The sequence below is a fragment of the Perna viridis genome, chromosome 10 (genome assembly GCF_037379345.1).
Source record: "Perna viridis isolate PV_CMFRI_1.1 ecotype Kerala chromosome 10, ASM3737934v1, whole genome shotgun sequence".
Taxonomy (NCBI): domain Eukaryota; kingdom Metazoa; phylum Mollusca; class Bivalvia; order Mytilida; family Mytilidae; genus Perna; species Perna viridis.
In genome coordinates, this window is record NC_142454.1 from 21,733,468 (window position 1) to 21,760,482 (window position 27,015).

Genomic DNA, 27,015 nt, shown 5'->3' on the forward strand with positions numbered 1-27,015 from the left:
AGACCGAGGACATGGCACAGCAGACTAACCACCATCAAAATAGAGCAATGACACCATCTCAAATAGGTCCCTACTTCGCGTTTAGTGTATATCCTGGTGCATTTATTGTGTTTAATCTTAGCCGTTTTTCTCCTGTGGTGTGGCAAAACAGGATAAAACCCACATTCTACAGACATGCAAGAAGAATCGGGCATTGAAAGAACAACAATCTAGGAAAAGCTATATGAAACCATGAAAGCCTTAATAAAACCCATAAAATCGTAGAGGAAGCAGAAATCTGAGTATTAAGGCAAATGTGTACTCATAGGAACCAAGGTTCTAGCGGAAATCAAAAGAATCTAACCCATGGACAAAGGCCAGACATGGAAAATACACACAAAACATAAAATAACCGAACTAGTACGTACAAAGCAACAAAAGTAAATGAGCAACGCGGACTCCACTAGAAACTGGGAGCAAAGAACATGGTAAGTGTCATCTGCTTTCTAGAAACACCCGCCGAGCTAATCACAAAAAGTCGAGTTCGGAGTAGCCGAAAGAGGAAAGGAAAACTATGACACATTGAAGAAATCTGTTATCACAGTCCAGATGAATACACCGTAACAATTAACGAGTTCATGGTGACGACCATAAATTTTTTGTAGTGATGACTTTAATCTTGTAGCAACATTACACTCTTCTAAAAACAATTCGGTACGAACTCATGAATCAGTTATACGGGATGGATTTTTTACCTTGTGATCTAAAACATATTTTGAGCATTATAAAATTGGGCTTGCTATAACTTGTAACTTAAATGATTAATGATAATTCAAGATGTTTCAAAGGTATATGATATACATAAGTGTTGTTACTATCTTGTAGATACGAGCAATTTATAAATAAAAAACTGACCCAAGAGCCTGCATAGAGGTCAAGACTAAAAAGGAAAGCAAATTTACAAGTATATGTACTTTGTATTTTATTCAGTCAAAAATATGTTTATACATGTTATAGTACAGGGTCTATCCAGGTTAAATGATTTATGATCGACGGAAAAGTCCTAGCAAACAAGACTTTACGTTTTTACTATACTTTTTAATTACTCAAATTTGGGCTTCAGAATCACAAAACTTGAAAAATTACTGAATTCTAAGAATTTTCTAAACTGTTTGTAGCATCATAGAATTCAAATAATTTGATTTCAGTTATTACAGAAGTTAGGAATATTCTCACTCTTAGGAATGATTTATAGTCTTGTGGCACTCAGGCCTAGAGTAGCATTTTTCAAAATTTGTCCCTTGAACCAAATTCTCATACTATAAAAAATACACATATTAATTTGCATACATAAGTATTTTCCAACATGATAAAGTCACTAACAAAATAACACAACAATTTGGAATGGTTAAAAATACATCATTGCATAGATGGTCTTTGAACAACTAACTTGGTGCTCATGAAGAAAAATAGTTAGCCCTTTCCTTCATAATGACGCCTTTCGACGCTCCTATTTTTAAAACACTGCCTCCCTTTCATAGGACCTGTATAGACCATGGATTTATCAACACTTTTTTTTTATTATTTGACTTGATAGTCTTTCAACTAAAAAAATGACATAAATATCTAGAGGCCTTACATTACTTTTCTAAGCACAACACCCTAAAATTTGTTCAATAGCTATTTTTATGGATTTACTATGTTTCTTACCTTACCATTTCACACTGATTTTCAACAAATGTTTAAAGCCAATTTTCGGTGAAGAAAAATGTAAAAAAAAAAAAAAGAATTTTTCTGCCCTTTTGATACCTCTGCTGTCTCCATGGTACTATGAACCTGTCTCTGCAACCTGTTTTCTGAAGACACTTTGCCAGTTAATACTTTCCGTAACTAAATTTTAAAAAAATCATGAACTTTTTGAATTTTTGGCTGAATTAAATAGTGCAAAAAAAATTCCAGTCAAATCCCTGTGAAGGAAAGGCTTAGTATTTGCAGCTAAAACTATTAACACTTACCAAATGATGCAAGTTTAGTTTAAATATTTTCTAAAACATGGTTTAATGGAACAGCAATACAGTTCGGCTTTGGAATTATATAATTTAAGGGTTACAAGTAGTAATTTAGGCTGTTACATAGTTGCAAATCAATTTTACAATTCTGATGAAAAGGCTCCAATTATATTAGAAAGCCACAAAAACTTATTAATTTCCATATATAAGATCATTTGCAAAATTCTGTAAGATCAGGTTCTCCCATTTGAAGATGTTTTTAAACATTAATATTCTGAATCATGTTATCACATAAATGTAAACAAATCCTGTTGAAAATCAATAAGATAAAAACTCCATGTGTATTACATTTCCACAGCATGTTTCACATAAAATTACTTGACAGAAAATAAAATAAAAATGCAAACAAAATTCTTAAAAATGCTTAAAGTTTTCAAACTATGTTCTATACATCAATCTAAATTTACAGATCAATTCATTCATTCAAAGTTACTTGACAATACTTCAATCTTTAATTCAACTGCTTAAATTCATTGGCACTTTAACAATCATTTGAAAATGTCTAAAAAAATCATTTATTTCAAAATCTATTCAATTCATTTTCTTTGCGATAAAATCTAATTTATAAATTCTGATGAAAATAAAATTATTAAGTTAAATAATCAATATGATGAGGTTTCATCTTTTGAAAAAAAAGACAGACTAGGAGGTTACAAAAATAAAATACACAGGACGGTTTACAAAATTGAATATCATTCATGATTGAAAGCATTAATAAGTCAATTAAAACCATAATTCAGACAGATTAAAGTAAAAAAGACTCCACAATTATGTATATAAACCTAAAACTATAAACCAAAAATAATGCAATATATTAATAAAGATAAATTCAGTAGAATGAGAACAAAATTAGATTGTTCAAAACTGTATACATGGTATTATCAAATTAATATAGATACTATCATTCATGTATTTAACATCAGGTAGTTCTTACACAATTGTTGTCAAATTTGTAATTAGTCAGAGTTATCTCCTCATGTAAGAAAATGGTTGTCTTTCATTAGGGATAGAAATCTTAAATTCAACAATTTTCAAAAAAATAATTCAAATTATGGGTTGAGATAATGAAGTTAAATAAAATTGCCAAAATCTTATGTAAATTTCTTGAGGAATCATGTCACATCTTAACAAGATTAAAAGGGAAACAATACTGCACAAGGGAGATAAATCTTGCAGCAGAGTTTTCAAAAGACAATATAAAGTATTCCCTGATTAAAATGTATTTACTGGAAGGAAATTGAACTGTTTTTGAGATTGCTTGATAATTAATGTTTAAAGAAAACAATTCTCAGATCTATTACAGAATATGAAGAAAATATTTAAATATTTTCACAAACTTTCAAAGTAAAATCTACCCTAAGTATTTGTAAATGTGGTACAATATAATGTAAAAGAAAATAATTTACATTTTCAGACCTTTCTATCTTACATGGACTTTACAAATGTAAGTCCACTTATTCAAATTCAAATTCAAATGTCCAATGAGGAATAACCCACATTTGTATAAGGATTTTCTTAAAAACTTTCTGTAAACACATTAAAAAAAACTGCAACATATGTGTTCTAAAACATGCACCATAGAAACATATCATTAGGACCTGTGTTAAAAGTCTTAAATCACGCAAGGCTAGTAAGAAATCAATTATAACATGTTATTTCTTTGCTTTATAGAGATGAATAATGAGTTTTGCATGAGTAGTCCACAATACATGTATCAATTACATATCAATTAAACAAAAACTTATTAATTTCCATATATAAGATCATTTGCAAAATTCTGTAAGATCAGGTTCTCCCATTTGAAGATGTTTTTAAATATTAATATCCTAAATCATGTTATCACATAAATGTAAACAAATCCTGTTGAAAATCAATAAGATAAAAACTCCATGTGTATTACATTTCCACAGCATGTTTCACATAAAATTACTTGACAGAAAATAAAATAAAAATGCAAACAAAATTCTTAAAAATGCTTAAAGTTTTCAAACCATGTTCTATACATCAATCTAAATTTACATATCAATTCATTCATTCAAAGTTACTTGACAATACTTCAATCTTTAATTCAACTGCTTAAATTCATTGGCACTTTAACAATCATTTGAAAATGTCTAAAAAAAATCATTTATTTCAAAATCTATTCAATTCATTTTCTTTGCGATAAAATCTAATTTATAAATTCTGATGAAAATAAAATTATTAAATTAAATAATCAATATGATGAGGTTTCATCTTTTGAAAAAAAAGACAGACTAGGAGGTTACAAAAATAAAATACACAGGACGGTTTACAAAATTGAATATCATTCATGATTGAAAGCATTAATAAGTCAATTAAAACCATAATTCAGACAGATTAAAGTAAAACAAACTCCACAATTATGTATATAAACCTAAAACTATAAACCAAAAATAATGCAATATATTAATAAAGATAAATTCAGTAGAATGAGAACAAAATTAGATTGTTCAAAACTGTATACACGGTATTATCAAATTAATATAGATACTATCATTCATGTATTTAACATCAGGTAGTTCTTACACAATTTTGTCAAATTTGTAATTAGTCAGAGTTATCTCCTCATGTAAGAAAATGGTTGTCTTTCATTAGGGATAGAAATCTTAAATTCAACAATTTTCAAAAAAAATAATTCAAATTATGGGTTGAGATAATGAAGTTAAATAAAATTGCCAAAATCTTATGTAAAGTTCTTGAGGAATCATGTCACATCTTAACAAGATTAAAAGGGAAACAATACTGCACAAGGGAGATAAATCTTGAAGGAGAGTTTTTAAAAGACAATATAAAGTATTCCCTGATTAAAATGTATTTACTGGAAGGAAATTGAACTGTTTTTGAGATTGCTTGATAATTAATGTTTAAAGAAAACAATTCTCAGATCTAATACAGAATATGAAGAAAATATTTAAATATTTTCACAAACTTTCAAAGTAAAATCTACCCTAAGTATTTGTAAATGTGGTACAATATAATGTAAAAGAAAATAATTTACATTTTCAGACCTTTCTATCTTACTTTACAAATGTAAGTCCACTTATTCAAATTCAAATTCAAATGTCCAATGAGGAATAACCCACATTTGTATAAGGATTTTCTTAAAAACTTTCTGTAAACACATTAAAAAAAACTGCAACATATGTTTTCATGTGTTCTAAAACATGCACCATAGAAACATATCATTAGGACCTGTGTTAAAAGTCTTAAATCACAAAAAAATAATCTCATATAACATACATATGCTTTTTATTTGGCACCATATGAAAAAAAAGTTAAAAAAATTATATTGATATTTTTTCATGATTTTCGTTCTACAGTCTTAAACATACATTTATCATATTTTTGCAATTTTGTCCTAAACATGTCAAAAACTTATGTTGCATTTTTATCATGTTTAAAACATTTTTTAAGCTGGAAGCCTGTGAAATATTTTCGTTCCACAAGTTTCTCCCAAAGATAACCCTAGGTCATGTAACAAGTGACATCTTCTGTCTTTTGATTGGCTGATTATATATGACATACTTTTATACATGTACATTTGAATATTCAACTTTTTTTTTTTTAAGTTTAAACATTTCTATCAAATTTAATATATTATTTTCAATACAAATGTACAATAGTAAAGTGAATTAAGATAATTCACTAGGGTTCCTCATAGTATTGACCAGAAACCAGATTAAATGCATCATAAACTACATGCTAGTGAATAAAAAATGTTATATTTACTTAAAAGTCTATTGTAAGCAAATAAAAATATCACAGAATACGAAGGACCTGACCACTTTTATTGGATTACCTCCCTTGTGCCACACCTTTACCAAGCATGGGTCCATTTTTATGAAGGTATAGTATAGGCCATACTAAATATGCAATTTTGCTGCCACTTTTTGTAAATACATTATAGATGTTTTTGTCAAGATTTTCATCCTGTGCAACGTCAAACTTGAGATAGAGTGGTGGATCAGCTATCTGCATCATCCAGCACAGTTCTGTGCATCTTTTTATGTACTTAATAATCTGTTGGTCAGTCTTAAATTTTTTCTCAGTAATACTTTTTGCATGACAAATCTGAAACAAAAAATGTACATGTAATTACAAAATATCCATTCTTCACAATACACACTGATTATTTGATTGATTGATACACGTTTAACATCGATTGTCAAATACACTTCAGTTTCTTGTAAAAAAAATAATATTACTTAAAATTGGTACATTCCTTAATAGTTTTTTCCTCATGGAAGAAATAAAATTTGAAACCAATAAGCAAAACTCTTCTATATAACCTAAGAAATTGATACCACCTAAGTAGTAACAAGTGTTGTGGTAAGACTGAAGACCCTCTTACACAGCTGTAAGTTGTATGAAAGTTCATAGTTTTGAAAGAAGCTTGGTAGTAGATCTTGCTTTAAAGCATTGTTTGTATGGAATCTTCAGGAGTTTTTGAAGAATGAATATTAAAATTGAAACAAACAAGTCAAACAATTCCATTTAAATTAAGTTTCAAATAACATTCAAAACCTGTCTACAAATAACTGTCTTCTTGAACAGTGAACCCTGCCATACCAGACATTTTACTTAATTTCAATTACAACACATTAAGAACCCAGTGTAACTTGAACAATCTGAAGTTAAAAATGGATTCCATTTTGGAGCTTTTACTGTAGAAATAAACATACCTGGTCAACAGCAGACAATGAATCCAAGGCAATTTTCTTCTGAAATTCTTTAACATGAATAAGACACCTATCCGAAACTACTGCATCTGTATTCAGCTTCTACAAAACAGAACAGTTGAGTGATGCCATCTTCAACAGTTAGGAATACTTTTACACAAACTACACATTGCACTTAACAGGACTAGTACCCCTAAAGCCTGTTGAATAATGTTCCTTTGGGGACCATTTTGGTGATTTGATTCATATTGGACACAATTGTTTTGGTGGATAGAATAAGCACTTTTGTCACACAATTTGCTGCCTTTCCTAAAACACCTAACTGAAAACAGCAGCAGGACTATTTTTGTTGACAACACAACAATGGTAAATGATTAATTCCAGACAATACACATATCTCCATATGGTAATTTTACACTCCACTGAGTTTCATAACAATCCTGCAAGTTATTAAGGAGGAATTGTGGACAAGGCAATTACCAAATTATGCTGAAAATGTGTAAGTTCAAAGGGTTGTCATTTCCACTATTTCATCTAACATAAATCCTAACAATATGCACATCTAAAAGAGGTTTCTTAACAATCCTACAAGTCTTTGAGGAGGAGTTTCAGACAACGCATGAGACCATGTTTTGCTGATAATTTTCAACATGTTCATCTCCATATGGTAATCTACCACTTCATTGAGTTTCATGACAATACTACAAGTCATCAAGGAGGAGTTGTTGACAGAGCATTAGATTTAGTTTTGTTGATAAATGCCTAAGTCCCAACAGCCATCATTTATATAATTTTATACCAAACATAAATTCCTTACAATAATCACATTCTCATATGGTAATTCAACATCCCAAGAAGTTTCATAACAATCCTGAAAATTGTTGAGGAGGAGTTACTGACAACACATAAGACCAAGTTACTCTGAAAATGCCTAAATTCAACATTTCTACAATTTTTGTCCAGACATGAATTCCTGACAGTTTGCATATCTACACATGGTTAAACTAAATTCCTCAAAGATTCATAACAATGCTGCAGGCTGCTAAGAACATAGTTTGGACAGACGGACTGAGGGATGAATCGATGGGCGGACAGACAGGCAGACAGACAGTGTGAAACCTATATAAGGCCTAAACTTCATGTTCCCAGTTTTTTCGTGGAGTCCGAGTTACCCATTTACATATACTGCTATAACCTTGGTTCCCTTGATTATTCCTTCACTTGGGAGGGTAATAAATATCACCTAAATTTGCATCTGCTACAACATGGCTAATGGTGTTTTCTGTCCACACATTTCTATTTACAAGGTCAGTAGTCTACACAGATTTTTCATCTAAATATTCTTTTGTTTTGGTGCCTCTTTTTTAAATGTTTAAAGATCTTAAAATTTCCAAAAGCTTTGTTTATTCTTATTAGCAAATGCAAGTTCATCTGGAGTATTCTATGAAGACCTATGCTAAGTTGGCCAATCTCCCACTATTACAATGGCATGCTTTTACCAGTATATCTGAGCAAGAGGTATAATCGTATGAGTCATATCAGTCAAGATTTTCATTTTTTTATGTAATGATTTTATCAACCTTTAATATACATGTAGGTACATAATCATCATACAATTCAAAATTAACTAAGTAATTTTCTAGATGTTTTAAAAATTTGTTACAATGTTCATATAACAATAACTAAGGATCTAGACTTGAGTCATTTTCTAGAGAAGACCAACAAGATTATACTTGGTAACTAAGGACTTACATGATATTGTCTCATAAATCCAATGGATTCTTCAGTCAGATTCTTCCTCTGTTCTTTGGCTAATTTTTCACACCAATCAAAACATTGCTAGTAAGAAATCAATTATAACATGTTATTTCTCTGCTTGATAGAGATGAATAATGAGTTTTGCATGAGTAGTCCACAATACATGTATCAATTAAATTACCGGTAAAATTTCATGAGGTAATTCTTTCTCAAGGATTTTACTATATACTGTTTTCCAAAACAAATAAATTCATGCAAACATATATGAATTTTAAAATTCAAAGAACTGGAAAGGTAGCCTTACAGATTCTTGTAAACAAACAAGGGGCAAATATTTGCCATTTAAGGAGGTAGACATAAGGTAGGGGACACAATTCTTACAAGTCAATGGACATCTTTCTATCAGTCTCATGTAAGCATCAAAGTAACTTGGATTTATTTCATTCTTTTTAAAATGAAAGCTTGGAAGTCTTTGGTGAAATTGAATATGATACAAACATATCAATGATTTCAAGAGGTGTGTCCCTTACTCTAGGTCAACTTCATCAGGCAGTTTAACAAAATTAATAATTTTATGAACAAAAAACCATGAAAATTGGTACCCCACAAACAGCATTACTTTCACAGTTGTCTTTCATAGCTTGAATATCAATTTCAAGGTTTCAATGCAAATGACCATTATCTCCTTAAAATAAGAACAAATCGAGGGCTTTTCACTGACTTGGCAGAATTTACATATTTGGCTCTATCCAGAAATAAGGTTTCAATGTCTTAGTTTTATTGGCAAGTTAAACACATATTTTAACGAATACTGAGCAACAGTTCTGCTTCCACAAAGTTCATTTTCAGGACCCATTTAGTTATAATATGAACATACCATTTTTAAAAAATCCACTAAGCTATTTACTAGGAATTACCCCTACAAGATATTTAGACAGACAAACTGTTGGTCAACATATTGACAGAATGACAGATAGACAAACAGGATGATTCCCATACATCCAAAATAAACTTTCTTTGCAAGGGGTTTAAATACATTGAAAATAAAACCCAGCTCCCACCTATGACAAATATTTAATCAAAACAATTATGAAAATTCTACAAAGAATTCTAGAGTTATCCGTCAAACAGACAGACAGGCTTTAAAAACTGCCTCAGCACGATTTGCATTCATAATCTCCTTTACAATCGTTATCTATGTTCATGGATTTTCATTTTGGTTTTTATATGGTTTCAGCTTGGACTCTTCTAAGAGAATTAACATCTATTGATGAAATACTTGCATGTAAATATATATTGTTTGTATAATAACATACACCAGGATTGTCTTTCTTTTACAACATAAATTAACCTGTTTGTTATGTCAATAAAAGTCTATTTCTTATTATACAATAACTAAGCTTTTCTGTATTACCTTAAGCCAACTAAGCATGACCTCTACAGCCGTAGGTTCATCCATGTCATCTTCTATTGATTCCATAGCATCTGTATATTCATCTGTATAAAGTGATGAAAATTTCTCCGCAAGAGATGTTGGGCGGTTCATATCACTGAGGTCAGCTATATTTGGGTTGTTGTCCCTGAGTTTATTTCCAGCTGCTTCACTCAATCTAACAATAAATACTTTGTAGATTTCTTAAACTATACACAAACATAATTTCTTTTTCATTACTTTTTACTTTATGTATCTTTACTTCTTCCTTTGATTTTAAAGCCTTGGAAAAATTTTACACCAGGTGTTTTCCATCATGCAGTTTGTTCGACTAAAACCTTAGATTTGTGTTTTATTATTAAATCATACCCATTGGTTAGTCTCAAATGACGTCACAGACAAACTGGAAGTAGATTTGGTGAAAGTCGGTTAAATTATTTCTTAATTGTTTTCAACATTTAATTCATTTCTAGTTTTTGATAAAAACACCCTGGCCCTCGTTTTCATTCAGATTCCTTATCATCTGCCGTCAGATGTGTGCCTTTGATAAAGGTATAATCACCCACAGCATGATACAGCTTCACAATATATGTTTTGATCTTGAACTTTATTAGTTTTATGGTGATGAAGGATATCAGTTATCCGATATATTCAATGTAAATTTTACCATCATTTGGTGATGTTAAACATATTTAGACATTTAAATACACACCAAGGAGTTTCCACAGAGGTTTCTTTCAATTTTTTCCACATAGAAATAAATGGGAAGATATTTATACACTTGAATAGACAAAAGTAGCACTAAAATGGTAAACACAAATTTTTTAAGCCATATGAAAAAAATTTTCCAGGTGTATGAACTTATTATAATTGATTAACTTCCCTCAGATATTCTGGTTTTGGCTGTGCCAGCTAAAGTGAGGAAATAAATTACCAATATACATCTATCTCAATATCATACCTATCCCTCATCTCTTCCAGTTCTCTTCTCAAGTCTGAAATCTCATTTCTATACTTCCAACAGTTTTGACAAGATCGTTGATCCGAAACAACTGGAGATGATTTGTTCCTGAAAAAAGTAACAATTTGCTTTATTAACTAGACTTCAAAAATCAATTGATAATTTGTACACAGTACTATCTAAATATAACAAACTGGGACCATATTGAGAATACTTCAAGCAAGAAAGCAAGACTTAAATTTGTGTATAAACAAGTATTGCAAAAATGGACAAAAACTACAGAAGAATTGTCTTCTTAAATGAACTTACGCACTGTTACAAGATACTAAAATTTAACACATATACCTTATTGCAAAAAGATAATTATTAAAGAATTAACCAAATGAAATGGCACGGCAATATACAAACTATCTGGTTTAATTAAAGCAGAATTATATGCCAAAATAACTTTCCTCATAGGAATTAAGTAAAAATTTTGATAGCAGCACCAGCCACCCTCCAGTCACCTGAGTGATACTTTACATTATAGTAGATCATTTGTGGAACACATTGACGTTAAAACCCTAATAAGTTTCCGAACATGTGGTTTCAGAGAAGTTTTTTTTTTTTAATATGTCAATCAAAATATATTAGATAGCCTCTAGAGAGAATCTTGTTTGCTTAAAGGAAATCAAAGGAGGGTCCATTGTAGAGGCTTTCCCGTACATCATTCAAACAAGTTTGGTAATAATCAGTGAAGAAGTTTTCATGCACATGTATAGCAAAAATGTTAAAAGTAAACAAACAACAGAAGCAAAATGATGACATAAGTGCACTTGCACCTATAAGTTTGAACATGAAGTGTAAGTTTTTGTAAGAATCAGAAAAAATGGAAAAAATCAGAAACATGCATGTCCATAACCCTTATGAGGTTTTTGACAGAGTTATCTGCCCTTGAAATGTCCATTGTCAGTGCATTTCAAAGAATTTAAAACTCAATTAACCAAACTGAAATGGAAAATCTAGTCTTTTCTATTATTCTAATGGTGCAAATGGTCAAATCACACTTCCAAATGGTGTTTTTTTTTAATACCTTTTTTCACCCTCTGCCTGATTCTTACAGCAACTGGTACCTAAGTAAGCAATAAAATACCCCTACATATATAATCGATAAGCCATGAAACCAGCCATGAACAATTACCTTAGTCTTTCCTGTAGTTCCAACTTGTCCACTCTTTCTATCTCCAGTTTACTAACAAGGGTTTCTTTCTCTTGTTTCACCACTATCATATCAGATTGTAACTGGCTGTTTTCTTTTTTTAACTGCCTTATATCAGAGTCCATTTTTACCAGAGCTTCTTCTCTAGATTTACACCTAATCAACAACAAATCATTGATTTCTAATTAATTATTTATACTATGGATATAATCAGTTTTCTTTCTTAATTACCTTGATATACCACTGACATTACCTACACAATATACAACATAGTTCAATAAATTAGTGCATTGCTATAACTTTACTTTGATTTTTCAATACAGTGCACTGGACTACTCTACCAACATCAAATTAATTTATTATAGAAACCATACTACTTTGTGGAAATTTACTTTGGCAAATAACAATTATAAATGTGTTTATAAAACAAAGTGGCAATATGCACTTACTTTCTGACAATTTTTTTTCATATCAGGCAATCATTTTTTTCATTTTCAGCAAATATTTTTTAACAATTATTGTTTTTCATATTTTTGTGTTTTGAAAAAGGAATATGTGAGATATACACAATACAGAATAATTATAATACAACTATAATAAAGACCAAAGTGTGGATATAGTATATTTCATCTGAATAAAAAATGAAGGTTTACTCAGAAAATATACTACAACTGTACTTAAAATTAAAAAAAAAAAATATTGTGTTCACTTATGTATAACTGCACCCAATATTCAATAATATTTGGAACATTGTAAGCTGTAGTTTATAGCATGGAAGTATAATATCTAGATGGTCTAGACATTACACTTCCATGTTTATAGATATCGTACAGCTTTTTGTTGTTTCAGAAAGAAGTATCAAATAAATTACACATGTAGTCATAATCAATTTTATAAACTTTTGAAGCAACTCAGACCTTGCAGTTAATTTCATTTCAGACCAATGTTGCTCTTGTGTACCTCCATATCTTTATAAAACAGGTACTTATAGAGCAAAAGTCAATTAATTTTACAGTTCGGCAGTAACACCAAAATGTGATTAAATTTGTAGGCTATGCAACTTCTTCAATATCTAAATTCAAAAATCTGAAGTAAATTATTGCCATTTCAACCCAATCACATTTTTGCAATAATAAAAACATCACATCAGTTCCGATGTATGCAGTACCCAGCTCCTTATTTCATTGTGTTTTTATTTAATTTCATGTTTGTGTTGTTTGTTTTGTTTTTCTTTATGTTGAGGTAAATTCTGTGTTCATTAAAGAGGGATGTCAAAGAAGGAATGGTACTGTCAATCTCACCTCCTCTGTAGATCTCCATTCTCGTCCTGGAGATTTGTAATTCTTCTGTCCAGTGAAGATAATTCACCTCTAACTTGACTTAACTCAGATTCTTTGTCACTGTAAAAATGAGAATTTTGTTTCATGTTTGTAAATAGAAATGTTGGGTAAATAAAATTCCTCACAGGGTGCAGCTTGATATGACTGAAGAGAACAGACTTTGATCAGTTGAGATAAGTGTGCACACAACATTTTAACATGCTACAGCACTGAATTTTGATTGTTATTAAATGTTTGACACGGCCAAAGAATCTGACTTGATAAATTTGGCAGTGAATTTAAATTAGACAGTAACACAAATAAAATAAGATTTTTATACATAGTTGAGGAAAATGTTTATTTCTGGTCCTTGTGACCCCTAAAACTTTGGGCTATAATCCAACGATACATTTTTATGGTTTGAAAATAGTAGCTCAATGTCATGGAGATCCATACACTTTCACTTTCAAGACTTAGGCAAGAAAACATGAGCATAATTCAAGTCACAATACCCATAATTGTAGCCTTCCTTTGATAGTATGACACCTTGAAGTATAATATCAAAATGATTCATTTACATCTACTCAAGTTATTGTCTAAAAACCAACAAACTGCTTGTTTCTGGCACCTTTGTGACCCTTCATTCCAAAACACTTTGAAACCCAAGTGCCCAAAATCAAACGTGCCTACATTTTGAGGTATGGCACTATGTCATACAATTTTGAAGAGATCTACATGCATACGTATACTTAAGTTATTTTCCAGAAATTGAAATATCTATCAACAACAACAAAATCTTCTATAATAACAATGATGACAGCTCGATACCACATTACATGAACTGAGAATTCTTATAACAAGTCTATTATGTTCACTCCTTGAAACATTCATGTTTCCCATTTAAGTGTTCATGCATTGTTTATCATTTGTTTACACATCATTATGCATTCGTTTATTTTTGTATATTTATTATTTCCTTTATTCAACTGTTATTTTTATGTTTTTTTGCTGTATTATATTTTGTATTTTTATTAATTCTATTTTTGACTTTTACTTTCTTCATTTATATTTGTTAATATTATTATTTTTCATCATTTGTCTATTGTGCATTTCAACGCATGTTGAGCATTAATGTATCATGCATTTAAACCCATGCTATAAAATGTGCTAGGAGCATTTGTTTGTCATGCATTTAAACAATTTAAGGGAACAATAGAACATTCATTTATTATGCTTTGGTGTGCATTTAGCGTGAGTATAGGTATGGTGCATGCAGAAAACCTCAACGTCTCAAGGAGTGTAGTTAAGGAGAGATTAAGGATGTATAAGTGTTATGGACTAACAGACAGAATGTCATTTTGAACATTATATATTCAAGAGTAATCAAGGGAACCAAGGTTAAAGTGATAATCAAAAGAATGTAATCCAGGTACAAAGACCAGACATGGAAAACAGACATACATAGGGATTTTAAATAACCAATAAACAAACATTAGGTGAACATTTGAAACTGTGACACTGTAAATGACATAATGATATGCACATATTTTAATACAAACTAATTACCGTAGGAACATTTCTCCTGTTGTCTTTTCCCTCTCTAGAGATTCTACTTTCCTCTGTAATGACTTTATATTGCTTCTCTCAGATTCTATCTGTTCTCTCATGTCATGTACATCCCGTCCTGTGTTCTGGGCATTAGTCTTAGCAACATTAAACCTGAAATTAATCAAAACATATTCAATATACAACACATCACACATAACCTAACCTACAACACATCATACATAACCTAACTTACAACACATCACAAATCACATCACACATAACCTAACCCCTAAAACATCATACATAACCTAACCTACAACACATCACACAACACATCACACATAACCTAACCCCTAACACATCATACATAACCTAACCTACAACACATCACAATAACCTAACCTACAACACATCAGAAATAACCTACAACACATCACACATAACCTAACCTACAACACATCACACATAACCAAACCTATTCCATTGTTTTTCTATCAAAGGCAGTCTTGAAAAATGCTAGCAAAGCTCATAACTTCAATATGTGACATACACAAAGCATTATCAATCTATATTTTTCTTGGTAACAGTAGATCTATACTCCCACATAAAATCCATTTTGTAGCGATTGCTTCTTTAATCACCATGATCTTTTAGCTGTGCTAGTGGAATACCCCTTTAAATAATTGGTAGAGTATTGTGTTACAATGCCACAGGCTTAAGGTTTTAGTCCCCTGTAAATTTTATTAAGTGTTATGTCCTTTACAGTTACAATATCATACCCTAAACAAGTAGTATATAACTTACTTCTCCTGCAAATCCAGGTTATCTTGTTTTGCCTGGGACAGTTTTCTTTCATTTTCATCACATTTCAGACATTTACGGTTCTCTTCTCTTGTCAATCTTTAATCATAAATATACCCCTTAAGTTCTATTATCATCAACTCGTATAAAATATAGCTAGAGAAAATGTTAGCAATATTGACCAAATTTAAACACCCTCATATCACACAATACTGACCAAAGATCATTAAAATAAATAGTATACAAGATATTGATAAGGACAACATATGTACCAAATATGATCAAAAGCCATTGAGGAATGTTGATTCTAGAGTGTGCACAAGCATATAACATACAGTCTAAAAAATTTAATTCCTAAGCCCATATTGCATGTATTGGTAAATGTTGTTTAGGAAACATTTAAAATCTGAAGTAGGAGGTGCAATGTATTTATAATAATCCATGTTAAAATGATCTCATGAAAGTTTCATCTAATTTCATGTAGTGGTAAAGGAGGAGCACTAATACCCTCTGTATTACAAAAGTGCTGATGAACGAAGAGAAATCATATCTCTAACCCTCACAATGCAGGCAGTAATGTATAACTACAAATACTGTGAACAAATTACTATTAAATTGGTAGATGTAAAATCAGAGATTGAAAGTAAGCCACTAAGAAGCTAAAATTATCTACCCTGGGTAGTTCTCTAAGTACCAAGATGTCCATATTGTTCAATAAAGTGAAATCAAAAGTGATACTCCTTTATTATATCTTCCCTACAATTTATCATCATTTTTTAGGCAGAATTAAAAAACTTTCTCATCAAGAAAGATAATTGATTATTATATCTAATGTAATCAATATACAAACCTTCTTTGGATATCTTCCAATTCACCCTCAGTTCTTTTTAACTGATGATTCAGCTCATCACATGACTCACATTTTCTAGATTTTATTTCATCTAGTCTGAAAAAAAAACAATTGGAAAATCTGGATAGTAATATTTTGTTTTTTCATATTTAAAAAGATAAACCAAATTTCCTAAAAAAATATGTTGAAATCATTCTTCCAACTACAGAGATATGGTAAAAAATGAAAGTTTCTGTCCAGTTTAGAAATCTGATGCAAGAAAGTATCATTTTATTAAATCTAAATGCAGCTTTTGAAGTGCATTAAACACCTTCTCAACTTTGTATGAACAAGGAAGGTCTTATTTCAATGTATTTCAGTGTAAATACAAATAATGGAGCAGTCAAAAACACAATACTTGGACTTCAAAATTCAAACTTTACTTTAACTTCATAATTCAAGGCAGGTTATGTACATGATGTATTTTGTCATTAATTTAGGAGATCATGAGAATGGCAATATAAAATCCTATAATTATTTTATACATTCATCTTACAAATCACTAAATGTAAAAGTTTAAGGATAAAAGACACACCTGCTACTTTGTTCATTCAACTTCCTTTTTAAGCTCTCAATTTCTCTCTTAAGCATTGGGCACTGGGTGCATTCATGGTCTTCAGCAGTTCTATATAGAATAACAGCAGTCATAAAATATACTTTGTTTGGTTACATTTCAATCAGAAAAAGATAAAAGAGAAGATTCCTTCTTCAAATACAATAGGTAATGGTGATGTGTTCATTTATAGAGGTTATTAATTTTTTTGCATCTTTCAACAGCTTTGAAAAATCTCAAAAACACTAATTTTTAGGACAACAATCTGATGCAAAGAAAAAATGAACTGAACAGAGTATCACAACAATTATATCTGAAGTAATGTAAATACAGACATGTAGTCCTTTAATTAATCTGTGCAACTTTTTAGTAGATCAATAACTGATTGTTAACAGATCAATAAGCCATGAACAGTGTATGATCTGATTGTGGTTTCGTTATTTAAAATAACAAATGATCAAATCATGTAAATTTCAGAATATTCGAAGTAACTAAATCATTTCTAAATCATTCAGTAAATTTGTGTAATACGGGAAAAGGAAAGAAACCATTCTGTAGGATGTACATAAGTAATCATTGGTTGCATGGTGTCAAAAAGGAAATGATCACCAGTTTTCCAGATTCGTTTGATGGATCAATAACTGATTGAAAACAGATCGATAAGCTATGACATATTACAATAATAGTTGCATGGATCGAATCAGGTACTGTAAATGTGTGTATAGGCTTGCTACAAGTCCCTCTCTTTATATTAAATAATACATGAACAAGTTTATTGACTGAATATATCCCCTTCACAGCAATTAGTAGTGTTGTTATCAGAGACCTTAGTTAAATTAATTTTCTGTGTCATACATATAATAAAGAGGGGCTTGTAACAAGTCTACTGTGACAAGTCTGTGTTGTTATTTTGGAAATTTTTGTCATTTAGGACAAACACACTCTAAAAAAAATTGCATTTTTAACACTTCTTCAAATTTATTTTCACAACAAATTTACAGTATATGAAGAGTTAACATTTGTAGAACTTGTTTTCAAGAAATAAAGAAAAATTCTAAATTCAGTTTTCCAAAACAAGACTATATCAATACTACCATAACTAAATTACATTCTACTTTATCATAGTAAAAAACATCTACCACCAAACCCATAGTTTATACAACAGGAACGTCTACAATTGGTAATTCCACTTTATTATGTGCACAATTTTGGCTCCTGTACCTTGATTTTATTCTTAGTCTATCATAATTACATTGATTTAATCTCCGTTAACAAGTACACACAAGACTGGAAAAACATGGACTGGAGTAGTCATATAGTAAATATTGATAAGAATAATTAAATAAAGAAAGTAAATGGTAACATTTCCAATTTTTTTTAATAAAGATCTTTGTCATGGAAAAAAAAACATTGAAATGCATAAGAAAACTTCTGGCCCTGGTGCCACAAAAGTTAAAAAATTCATAAGTCTGAGAGTATTCGTATTTTCCATGGTTACTCCAATCAAAGTCTTTAAAATTGATGATGTCACAAACAGTTAAGAATTTTCTCAGACAAGCAATTTTTCAGGTTTTGTGGCACTGGAGCCTGTTCATAGAAAAAGTAACATATAACTCTGTAACATTACACAACTTACTTAAGTTGTGTTTCGAGTTCTTCATTCTCGTCTTTCATATCCTTGAGTTCCTCAGCAAGTTGAGCCTTTTGTACTTTACAGGCTTCATAATCATTCTTTAGCTGAAGGAGTTCATATGCTTGCTGTTGGGAAACTGTATCCTCAGATCTAGACCTAAAAATATGTTATCGATTTTGATGAATATTTTTTGCTATAAATAATAAGGTACTTACAACCTGTGTTCATCTTGTACAACCAAAAAGACATATACCCCTTTTTGCTATCAATAACTGAGTATAAGCTTTTATAATTAATAATAAATAATTTTCTTCAGAGGAAAGTGATGTTTGATTCAAATATAAATACAACAAATCATACTAATTATCTCGTTAAAGCTGACTCGTATACTAAATAAGTTGTTCTTGTTTCTATGGAAATAATACAAATTGTATGCTTTTATTCATGTTGTTCTGACTGACAAAAAAAAATCAAATTCCCAACAAAACTTTACATTCTGAATGAAAACTTTGATACTCTTATAAAATTTACTAATTAAAATGAACCAACCGAACTTGAAAGACCATACAAATTCATACCCACAAATAGAAATACTTTCACAGTTTTGACTGAAGAAAAATTTAGGACAATGCTCCAACGTACAGTTTAAATATTATGATTACATGCACTGGAAATTTCTTTTTAAATTGTGGCAAACCATATGAGTAATTAGTATTAATACTTCATAAAGAAATTTGTGTTTTTCATCAAGAACATACCTTTTCTGAAGAATTTCATTTTGTTTTTCCAATTGCTTTATTTTTTCTGCGTCCTTATTCAATTGTGCCTTATAGAGGACACCAAGTTCAGATTTCTCATTCCTGGTTTTATCTACCTCCAACTTCAATGATTCAGTTTCACTTCTCAGTCTATTTGCCAGTTCTTCTCTTTCTCTATTTACTTTAACTAATTCATGTTGGGCAGTATTTCTTTCTTTCCTCAGACGATCACAGTCTTCTTTGTATTTACTAGACAGATCATCTCTTGTCATTCTAGCAGTTGTTTCTGATTTACATCTAAGGTAGGTAGTAGAAATACTCAAATAATAGATTTGTTAGAAGTATCTATTTAAACAGATAAAAAAAACTGTCTAATTTTAAAATCACAGAGACTCTGACAGCAAATTTGTCCACAACTTATATACAATTTTTTTTTAAACTATTTTTTGCAGCAATTTTGTTTTTGCTACTTTCCTGTATTTACCAGTATCATGAATATTAAACTCTAGTAAACATTTTCTTTAAAGAACATTATATCAGGATTTGAGGGATGGTTGCAAAATTAAAACTGTGCTAAGTAGATTGATTGCAGAAATTGTTAAAAACAGATAATACTGCTGACTTACTTGTCTTCCATTAGTTTAATATCTGATTTCAGTCCATTGATAGTTGCATTCAGACTCACTATTTCAGACCTAAGAACTTCATTTGAATGACGATATTCATCAGCTGTCTTAACTCTGCAGGTAAACAAATGTACAAATTATTTAATTTGAATCTAAATTTGAACAAATTATGGTTAAAGCACACAATTTACAAACAACTAATTATCATTAGGTATTAACTAATAATATATATAGCAATATATTGATTTATTGATCATAATTTAATGTCTTATGCCTGATATTTCATGCATTAAAGGACTAGAAAGATTGACCAATTAAACAGGCCATCGTTTGTACTAGTATGACACACTGAGCCAGATCTTTCTTGTGCTGGCTCAAAGAAGCAACAGCCTGTTGGTAGGCATGCCACCTCACCTGGACATATTATTTTGCCTTAGAGCTAACCAATCATCATTCTATCTCCCTGAGGATGTCCAATGTTGTAATTTTGGAATTTTTGTCAGATTTTGTAAGAGTTTTAGGATTGTTGGGTTTTACACAACTACATTGTAAATTTTTTGTCCAATGACCCTATGTTTTTATTTTCCTATTTCATTATATATAATGTTATGATCAATGTGACAAAATATTTTCAAATCCTTGTTATTTCTTAGTATTTTAAAGAAGGTTTAGAGACCCTAAGCAAAGTCAAGGAAAAATCAAGAGGAGTCTGTTTTCCCACCAAATTTTCAACTCCTTATATCTTGAAAATAAGTCATTGACTTACAATTTTATTTTGTATTTTTGTTCCCAAGACAATTGTTTACAAATCTATACCAAAAGTTTAGAAAGCTTTTTATTTTAAAATAGTGCAAGCGAATATCCTTAAATACCACATGTTTGACAGAGAAGAAGTGACTACCAATTTTAATGTCTCTGGTGTGGTACGACGGGGAATCAAACCTACGACCTCCCATATTGGAGGTGAGAATGCTACTCTGAGAACACCAAGGTGTATTGTCTCAACATGAAACATTTCATCTAAGCCTCCGCCACATTATATTAGGAATTTCTTACCATAAATTACTAATCAGCAGCATAAAATTAGAAAAAAATGTATATTAGTTATACTTTTCTTGTAAAGACAGTATTTCCTGTCTCAATAGAAGTTTGTCATTCTCCAGTTTAAATTTTTGTTCCTTCAGATTCATCACTTCCTGTGCAATCTCCTTCTCCTGTAACCTGTCTGACTTTAATTTGTCCCATCGAATCTGTAACTGGTTTATTTGGTCTTTCAGTCTATCATTGTCTATTTCCAACGAATCTTTTTCTTTTTCTACTCTTTTTAATCTTTCAATTTCTTCTTTGAGTCTGTTACAATTTCTGTCATATCTGGTGTGAAAAAAAGTGTAAAAAAATCGTGATTTATCACAGGCATATCCAAGGACACCCCTTACACTGTAAAAGATTGGTTGATTATTCAGAAATTCACTTGAGTTAGCCCCTTTTGGGCCAGTGAGCAGAATCTTCGTTTTCTTAAAATCATCTGGATACACCTTTGTTTGAGTGAAATAATTTTATCAAACTCAAATTTGAACTTGATTTGAATTTTATATACTTAATGACTATACAAAGTTTGAAAAAGATTCTTCAATGTCTTGTAAAACTATAATTTGGAAACTGTCATTGGACATACAGATGGAAAGACAAATGAACACACAATTGGATGGACAGACATGCAACTTTTTGGATGGTATCACATAATACCTTGCCACTTCTTGTGGAGGGAAATAAAAGTTTTTCATTTCTTTCAGAGAAAATTTTTAACATAAAAATAACATGAAAAAATATCAGTAACATAGCAATAAGAACACAAGACGCTTTTACCGATCTTTCAAATTCCTATCTCCATCTAAACTCTTTACAGCTTCAGTCAGCTCTCTTTTTAAACTCCAGTTTTCTTTTTCGATGTCTGACAATCTTTTAGCTGAACTTGTCCTATTAATATGAAAGAAAAAATACAAAAACTTAGTTTTTTAGTGACACAACAAACCTTTCCCAATTAAAATAAAATGCTTAGCAGGGTGCAGCTTGATATTACCACAGATGTTGAATCCAGAACTGTAGAGTATTATGGACACATCATTCAAGCTTAATAACACTCTGAATTTTATTGCAATTAATTATTCATCACAGGAAAAGAATTTGATAAGAAATGATGAAAGTTGCCCCTTTTTGGCCTCCGATTCCTCAATGAGCACAATGTCCAAAATCAATTCAAGCTTTCATTGGGGAAAGAGGGTATAGTATCTTATGGTACAAAGAGATCCATTCATATTTAATAGAATTAATACCTGGACATCACAAAAATAATTTTTTCTGGCCCCCTTTTGACATGTCATTCCTAACCAGTTTAACTCACAACTCCAAATATCACTCCCAGCCTTTCTTGAGTGGTATGACATCTAGCTGTACAATTTCAAAGAGACACACTCCCATTTACTCAAGAAATTGACAAGGCATCATGAAAATGCTTGTCTGGTCACTTTTCACTCCCCTTTCATTCTGAAACAGTTAGTCACAACTCCCAAAATTAATCCCTGGCTTCGTTTTGTGGTATAATTCCATAAAGATCTATACATATATATATATATCAGTACTCAAGTTAATGTCTGGACATGAAATATCTACTGACAACAACCACAGCATGATACCATTCTATGACTGCACATTTTTTTATGGTCATATACAAATTTCACAATTAATACACAATATCAGGGCCTGGTTTCCTAACGCATCTCAAATTGAGATTTTTCAAATTCCTCCTAAACTCAAATTTTCACCAATCAGATCGCCTGAAATTGAAAATTTGAGTAATATCTCAACTTGATATTTTTTAAGGTCTATCTTACAAAACATAAAAGTTAATGGTACTTTACAAAATAATACCTGTCTTCTGCAGACAATCTTAGGATAATTTGAGTTTGTTCCTCTGCTTTTACCTCTAGTGCAGCCATCCGTCCTCTACATGACTCCAACCTGAAACAGAAAATATTTAATTTGAAAATTGATAAAAATAAAAGGCAACGTATAAAACAAGTACTATCTTTAAAAAAATGTAACCGACACTGCAAATTTTTTTCTTTTTACAAAATCAGGAGTTAACAAGTGTACAATAAAAATTAGAAACGCTGTGTGAAAGCTCACAAAGAAAATATCCTCACTTCGCATAAATTAAAAAGCTAAAACCCATGTTGGATTACACCTCTCGGAATTTCTTTATCAATAATGATATTCCTTTATTGTTTCTAAGAGGGGGATTTGGTATAGAAAGGTTCTGCTCACATTCAGTAAGGACACAGCAACTGATTTGGACACAATATAGCACAAAATTTGAAATTGAATAAAAGGTGAAAAAAAGTTCTGCATAACGGGTGCTTATAAAAGACCTTTGCCTTGGATTCTTGCAACCAAAAAATGTAGGCATCTTAAATTTAATAATAAACACAGGCAAGAATTTCAAAAAGGAATAAAAAAAAATTTTTACATCTGAGACCAAGAATTCAAAAGATGACTGTTTTGGTGTGATTCCCTTTGGTCCCAAATACAGTTTATCTCGAAAACTGTAAGATATATCTAAAATCTTGACTCAATAAATACAGGCAGAAATTATCATTATGAACCCAAAAATAGGACCAAATGGATATAAACTAGAGGCTCTAAAGAGCCTGAATGACTCACCTGGCTTGGTAAGTAACATTACATTTTTGTAAAAGCGGCCATGTTTTTTTAATGAAAATTCCTAACGCTCATACCTAAGGAACAATCATAACAATTTTCATTAAATTCTTTCCAGTATTTTCTGAGGAGAATTTTTTTTTTAAAGTACTAACATTGAAAATAAAAAAAAAGATGTCTGAGAAGGGCAATAACTCAATCATGGCTAAACAGATTTAAATCAAATTTGACCACTGATAGATCTCATCATAGTTTTGAAGATTGTTGTATGCAAAAAAATTGTTGTCTGACCCCTATGTTCTATTTTTAGTAATGGCAGCCATGTTTGTCAAAGAATCAAAAATCCCCTAATCAGTTCTATGCATAATATCCCAAGAAACATTCATACCAAGTTTTGTTCTAATTGGTCTTTTAGTGTCAGTGGAGACCATTTTTGTTTTAAAATATCATTAAAAATAGTGAAAAATGTCCAAAACAGGCAATTATTCCTACATGGCAAAACAAAATTTCATTAAAATTTGAACACAGAGATCTAAATATGCTGGATACTGTTCCCAGTGTTAGAATTTGGCTAACTTTAAAAGTTTTTGAGATCTATGCAAAAAACTCCTGTCTGACATCTAGTCTATTTCTATTAAAGGCGACCATGTCAGTTGACAGATTGAAGATCTCCTCGATATTTATATGCAGAATTTCCTAAGCAACAATCATACCAAGTTGTAATTGGTCTAGTACTATAGGAAGAGTTTTGAAAAATTGTTAAAGACAACAGACAACAATGTTGACGTACCACAACAACCAAGATGACTACTGCCCTGTGATGACAATAGCTCACTTGGCCCAAAGGACCAGGTGAGCTAAAAAGTTGGATTTTTTCAGGTGTGGCCCCTTTGGTTCATAAAAACTAAATTAATCATAGATATCAAAAGCTGATATAAAAATGCAGGTATGGATTTTCATAAGAAATCAAGTACAAAAATAGAAAATAAATTTTTAAAATGGACAAAAAATAAAAAAGGCAATTTTTTTCTGGTGTGGCCCAATTTCATACCCCATTTACTCTCAAATAGTTATAGATACATGTAAGTCAATCATGCAAAAAACTTTTCAAACCAGAATGCTGTCAGTTCTAATGATGAAACCCTATTCCCCCTTTAAATTCCTTATTATCAAAAGGTGTTGGGCAAGTACCTCCTAAAACTATAGGGTGTTCCGCCATGGCCATAGGTACGAAGTGTTAAAATTTCAAAAATTTTGAATAACTTTTACTCAAGTTGTCGTTAAAAAACCGAAAGTTAACAGCTTCCAACTATGCCAACAACAATGATAACTTGGTGATACCATTATTTGACCGAAAACAATTTTTTTTTCGGTTAAATAGAAATCCTAGGGTTTGAATCTAGAGTAATACATCCACAAAAAGTTTATTTCATTGATCTACATGTAACATACTTGTAATGGTTTTTGTTTGTGACTTAAAATAAAAATGTTTCAACTAAAAAAAAGACTGTAGTCTCAAATGATTAAAAATAGAGTCCTTGATATCTAATTGTCAATTTTAGCGTAATTTTTAGTATTACTGATTTACATGTAACTGCAATTAAGTAATACAAGTTTTGAGTTCCAATTAATTTTGTATTTCATGAACAGCCATTTTAGTTTGTCAAAATTGATAAAATTCTTCATGAGAGAGCCTAATAATACGATCACAAAGAAAAATTGTGTGCAATCATTTAAACTTAATAAAAAAAAAAAAACTCTTATTTTGAATTATAATTAACAATTTATTTTAATTTTTATTTTAATTTTAAAATAAAAGCATGGTCAATAAAATTCTAAATTTGCAATTAACATCAGAAATAAGAAATTAACGCCTAACTTTAAAAAAAAAAAAAATTAGTTTCGTCCATGTTGGTTCCTAATGACTAAATACATGTAGTATTACATGTAAAAATTTGAAACCTACTCCTCTTCCACAAGAAACAATTTCCTAGTCAATTTGACCAACTCTTCATTTTTCTTATCCAGTTCCTCCTTCTGATAGTCTGATGCACGACAGCTGTAAGTAAAATTAATTTTTGAAAAGATCAGTGAGTATTGGCTTACATGTATTAACATCAAGATTACAATTATCATTGTACCTTGTCCAGCATAAATTTATTTTTCAATAGATAAAAATGTTATATCCAATAAACAATTCCTGGTATCTATAATGTTTATATTCTTTGTGTTAAGTGTGATCTGAATTTGAACATTTTTATGGACCATGGAGGTGGTCAGTGAGGTCAAAATATCACACAACACCGGTACTTCTACCATGTTTATTAGATGTCAAAATCTACATTTTTTACTTTCTAAATGAGCCTTAAAATTAAATGGTATCTTTTCACACATCATTTATTTTTTTTACACTGCCTCTGGATAGTATTATGTACTGCAAAGCAAACTTTTGCATACATTTAAGTCATATTAATCTCAATCCATCTCTGATCATAATACTTTAGTTTTTTGTATAATTTGTTTTTTAAAAGAGTTTTTACATCAAAGCATCAAAATTTGAACACTAATCAATATATTCTACCTGATTTCATTATTTTGGTATGTTTCAGTATAATCAAGCTGATTTCTCAACCTTTTGATACTTGACTGTAGTTTCTCTTTTTCCAAGGTAGACAAAACCTGATGCTCCTTTAATTTAGATGACATATTACCAACTTCAGTTTCCAATGACTTCACTTTCTCTTGCTGTCTGTTCCGTTCATTTCTATAGCGAATCATTTCATTCTTTAACTTCTTCTCAGATTCTATGTGCTGTCTGATTTCAGCAGCATGTCTACAAAATGAAGACTGTCATTTTCATGGGTTGTCAATGAAATATAATTCAACAAATTAGTAAGAAAAACAAAAATTTTTTGGAATTTATATTATTGATTTCTTTAAAATGATTCCAAACCATCTTCCAAATATATCGAAGATTTTTTTTATTAATTCTAAAATTTTGTATTGACATATTTGTCCTGAGCATGGTTGGCACATTTTTCAACAAAGGGTCGGCATTCCAATAGAAAAAAGTT

The 27,015-nt window shown here is 30.5% G+C and overlaps 1 protein-coding gene across 4 annotated transcripts in view; it reads right to left on the reverse strand.

The window, feature by feature from the left end:
* Window positions 1–936: 936 nt before the first annotated feature.
* The window catches only part of LOC148604955 (uncharacterized), a 57,495-nt gene continuing 31,416 nt past the window's right edge, over window positions 937–27,015 (reverse strand). For all 4 annotated transcript variants that reach the window (XM_088550517.1, XM_088550514.1, XM_088550515.1 and 1 more), the window contains 19 exons: window positions 26,523–26,774; window positions 25,908–26,000; window positions 23,153–23,242; window positions 22,091–22,201; window positions 21,335–21,595; window positions 20,225–20,338; window positions 19,599–19,895; window positions 18,844–18,996; window positions 17,190–17,279; window positions 16,616–16,711; window positions 15,769–15,864; window positions 14,983–15,135; window positions 13,399–13,497; window positions 12,080–12,253; window positions 10,900–11,007; window positions 9,921–10,116; window positions 8,501–8,587; window positions 6,752–6,850; window positions 937–6,140 (listed from right to left, as the gene is read on the reverse strand). In XM_088550517.1, coding sequence (XP_088406643.1) covers window positions 5,865–6,140; window positions 6,752–6,850; window positions 8,501–8,587; window positions 9,921–10,116; window positions 10,900–11,007; window positions 12,080–12,253; window positions 13,399–13,497; window positions 14,983–15,135; window positions 15,769–15,864; window positions 16,616–16,711; window positions 17,190–17,279; window positions 18,844–18,996; window positions 19,599–19,895; window positions 20,225–20,338; window positions 21,335–21,595; window positions 22,091–22,201; window positions 23,153–23,242; window positions 25,908–26,000; window positions 26,523–26,774 — 2,845 coding nt within the window. In that variant the 3' untranslated portion in view covers window positions 937–5,864. The remainder of the gene's footprint in view (window positions 6,141–6,751; window positions 6,851–8,500; window positions 8,588–9,920; window positions 10,117–10,899; window positions 11,008–12,079; window positions 12,254–13,398; window positions 13,498–14,982; window positions 15,136–15,768; window positions 15,865–16,615; window positions 16,712–17,189; window positions 17,280–18,843; window positions 18,997–19,598; window positions 19,896–20,224; window positions 20,339–21,334; window positions 21,596–22,090; window positions 22,202–23,152; window positions 23,243–25,907; window positions 26,001–26,522; window positions 26,775–27,015) is intronic.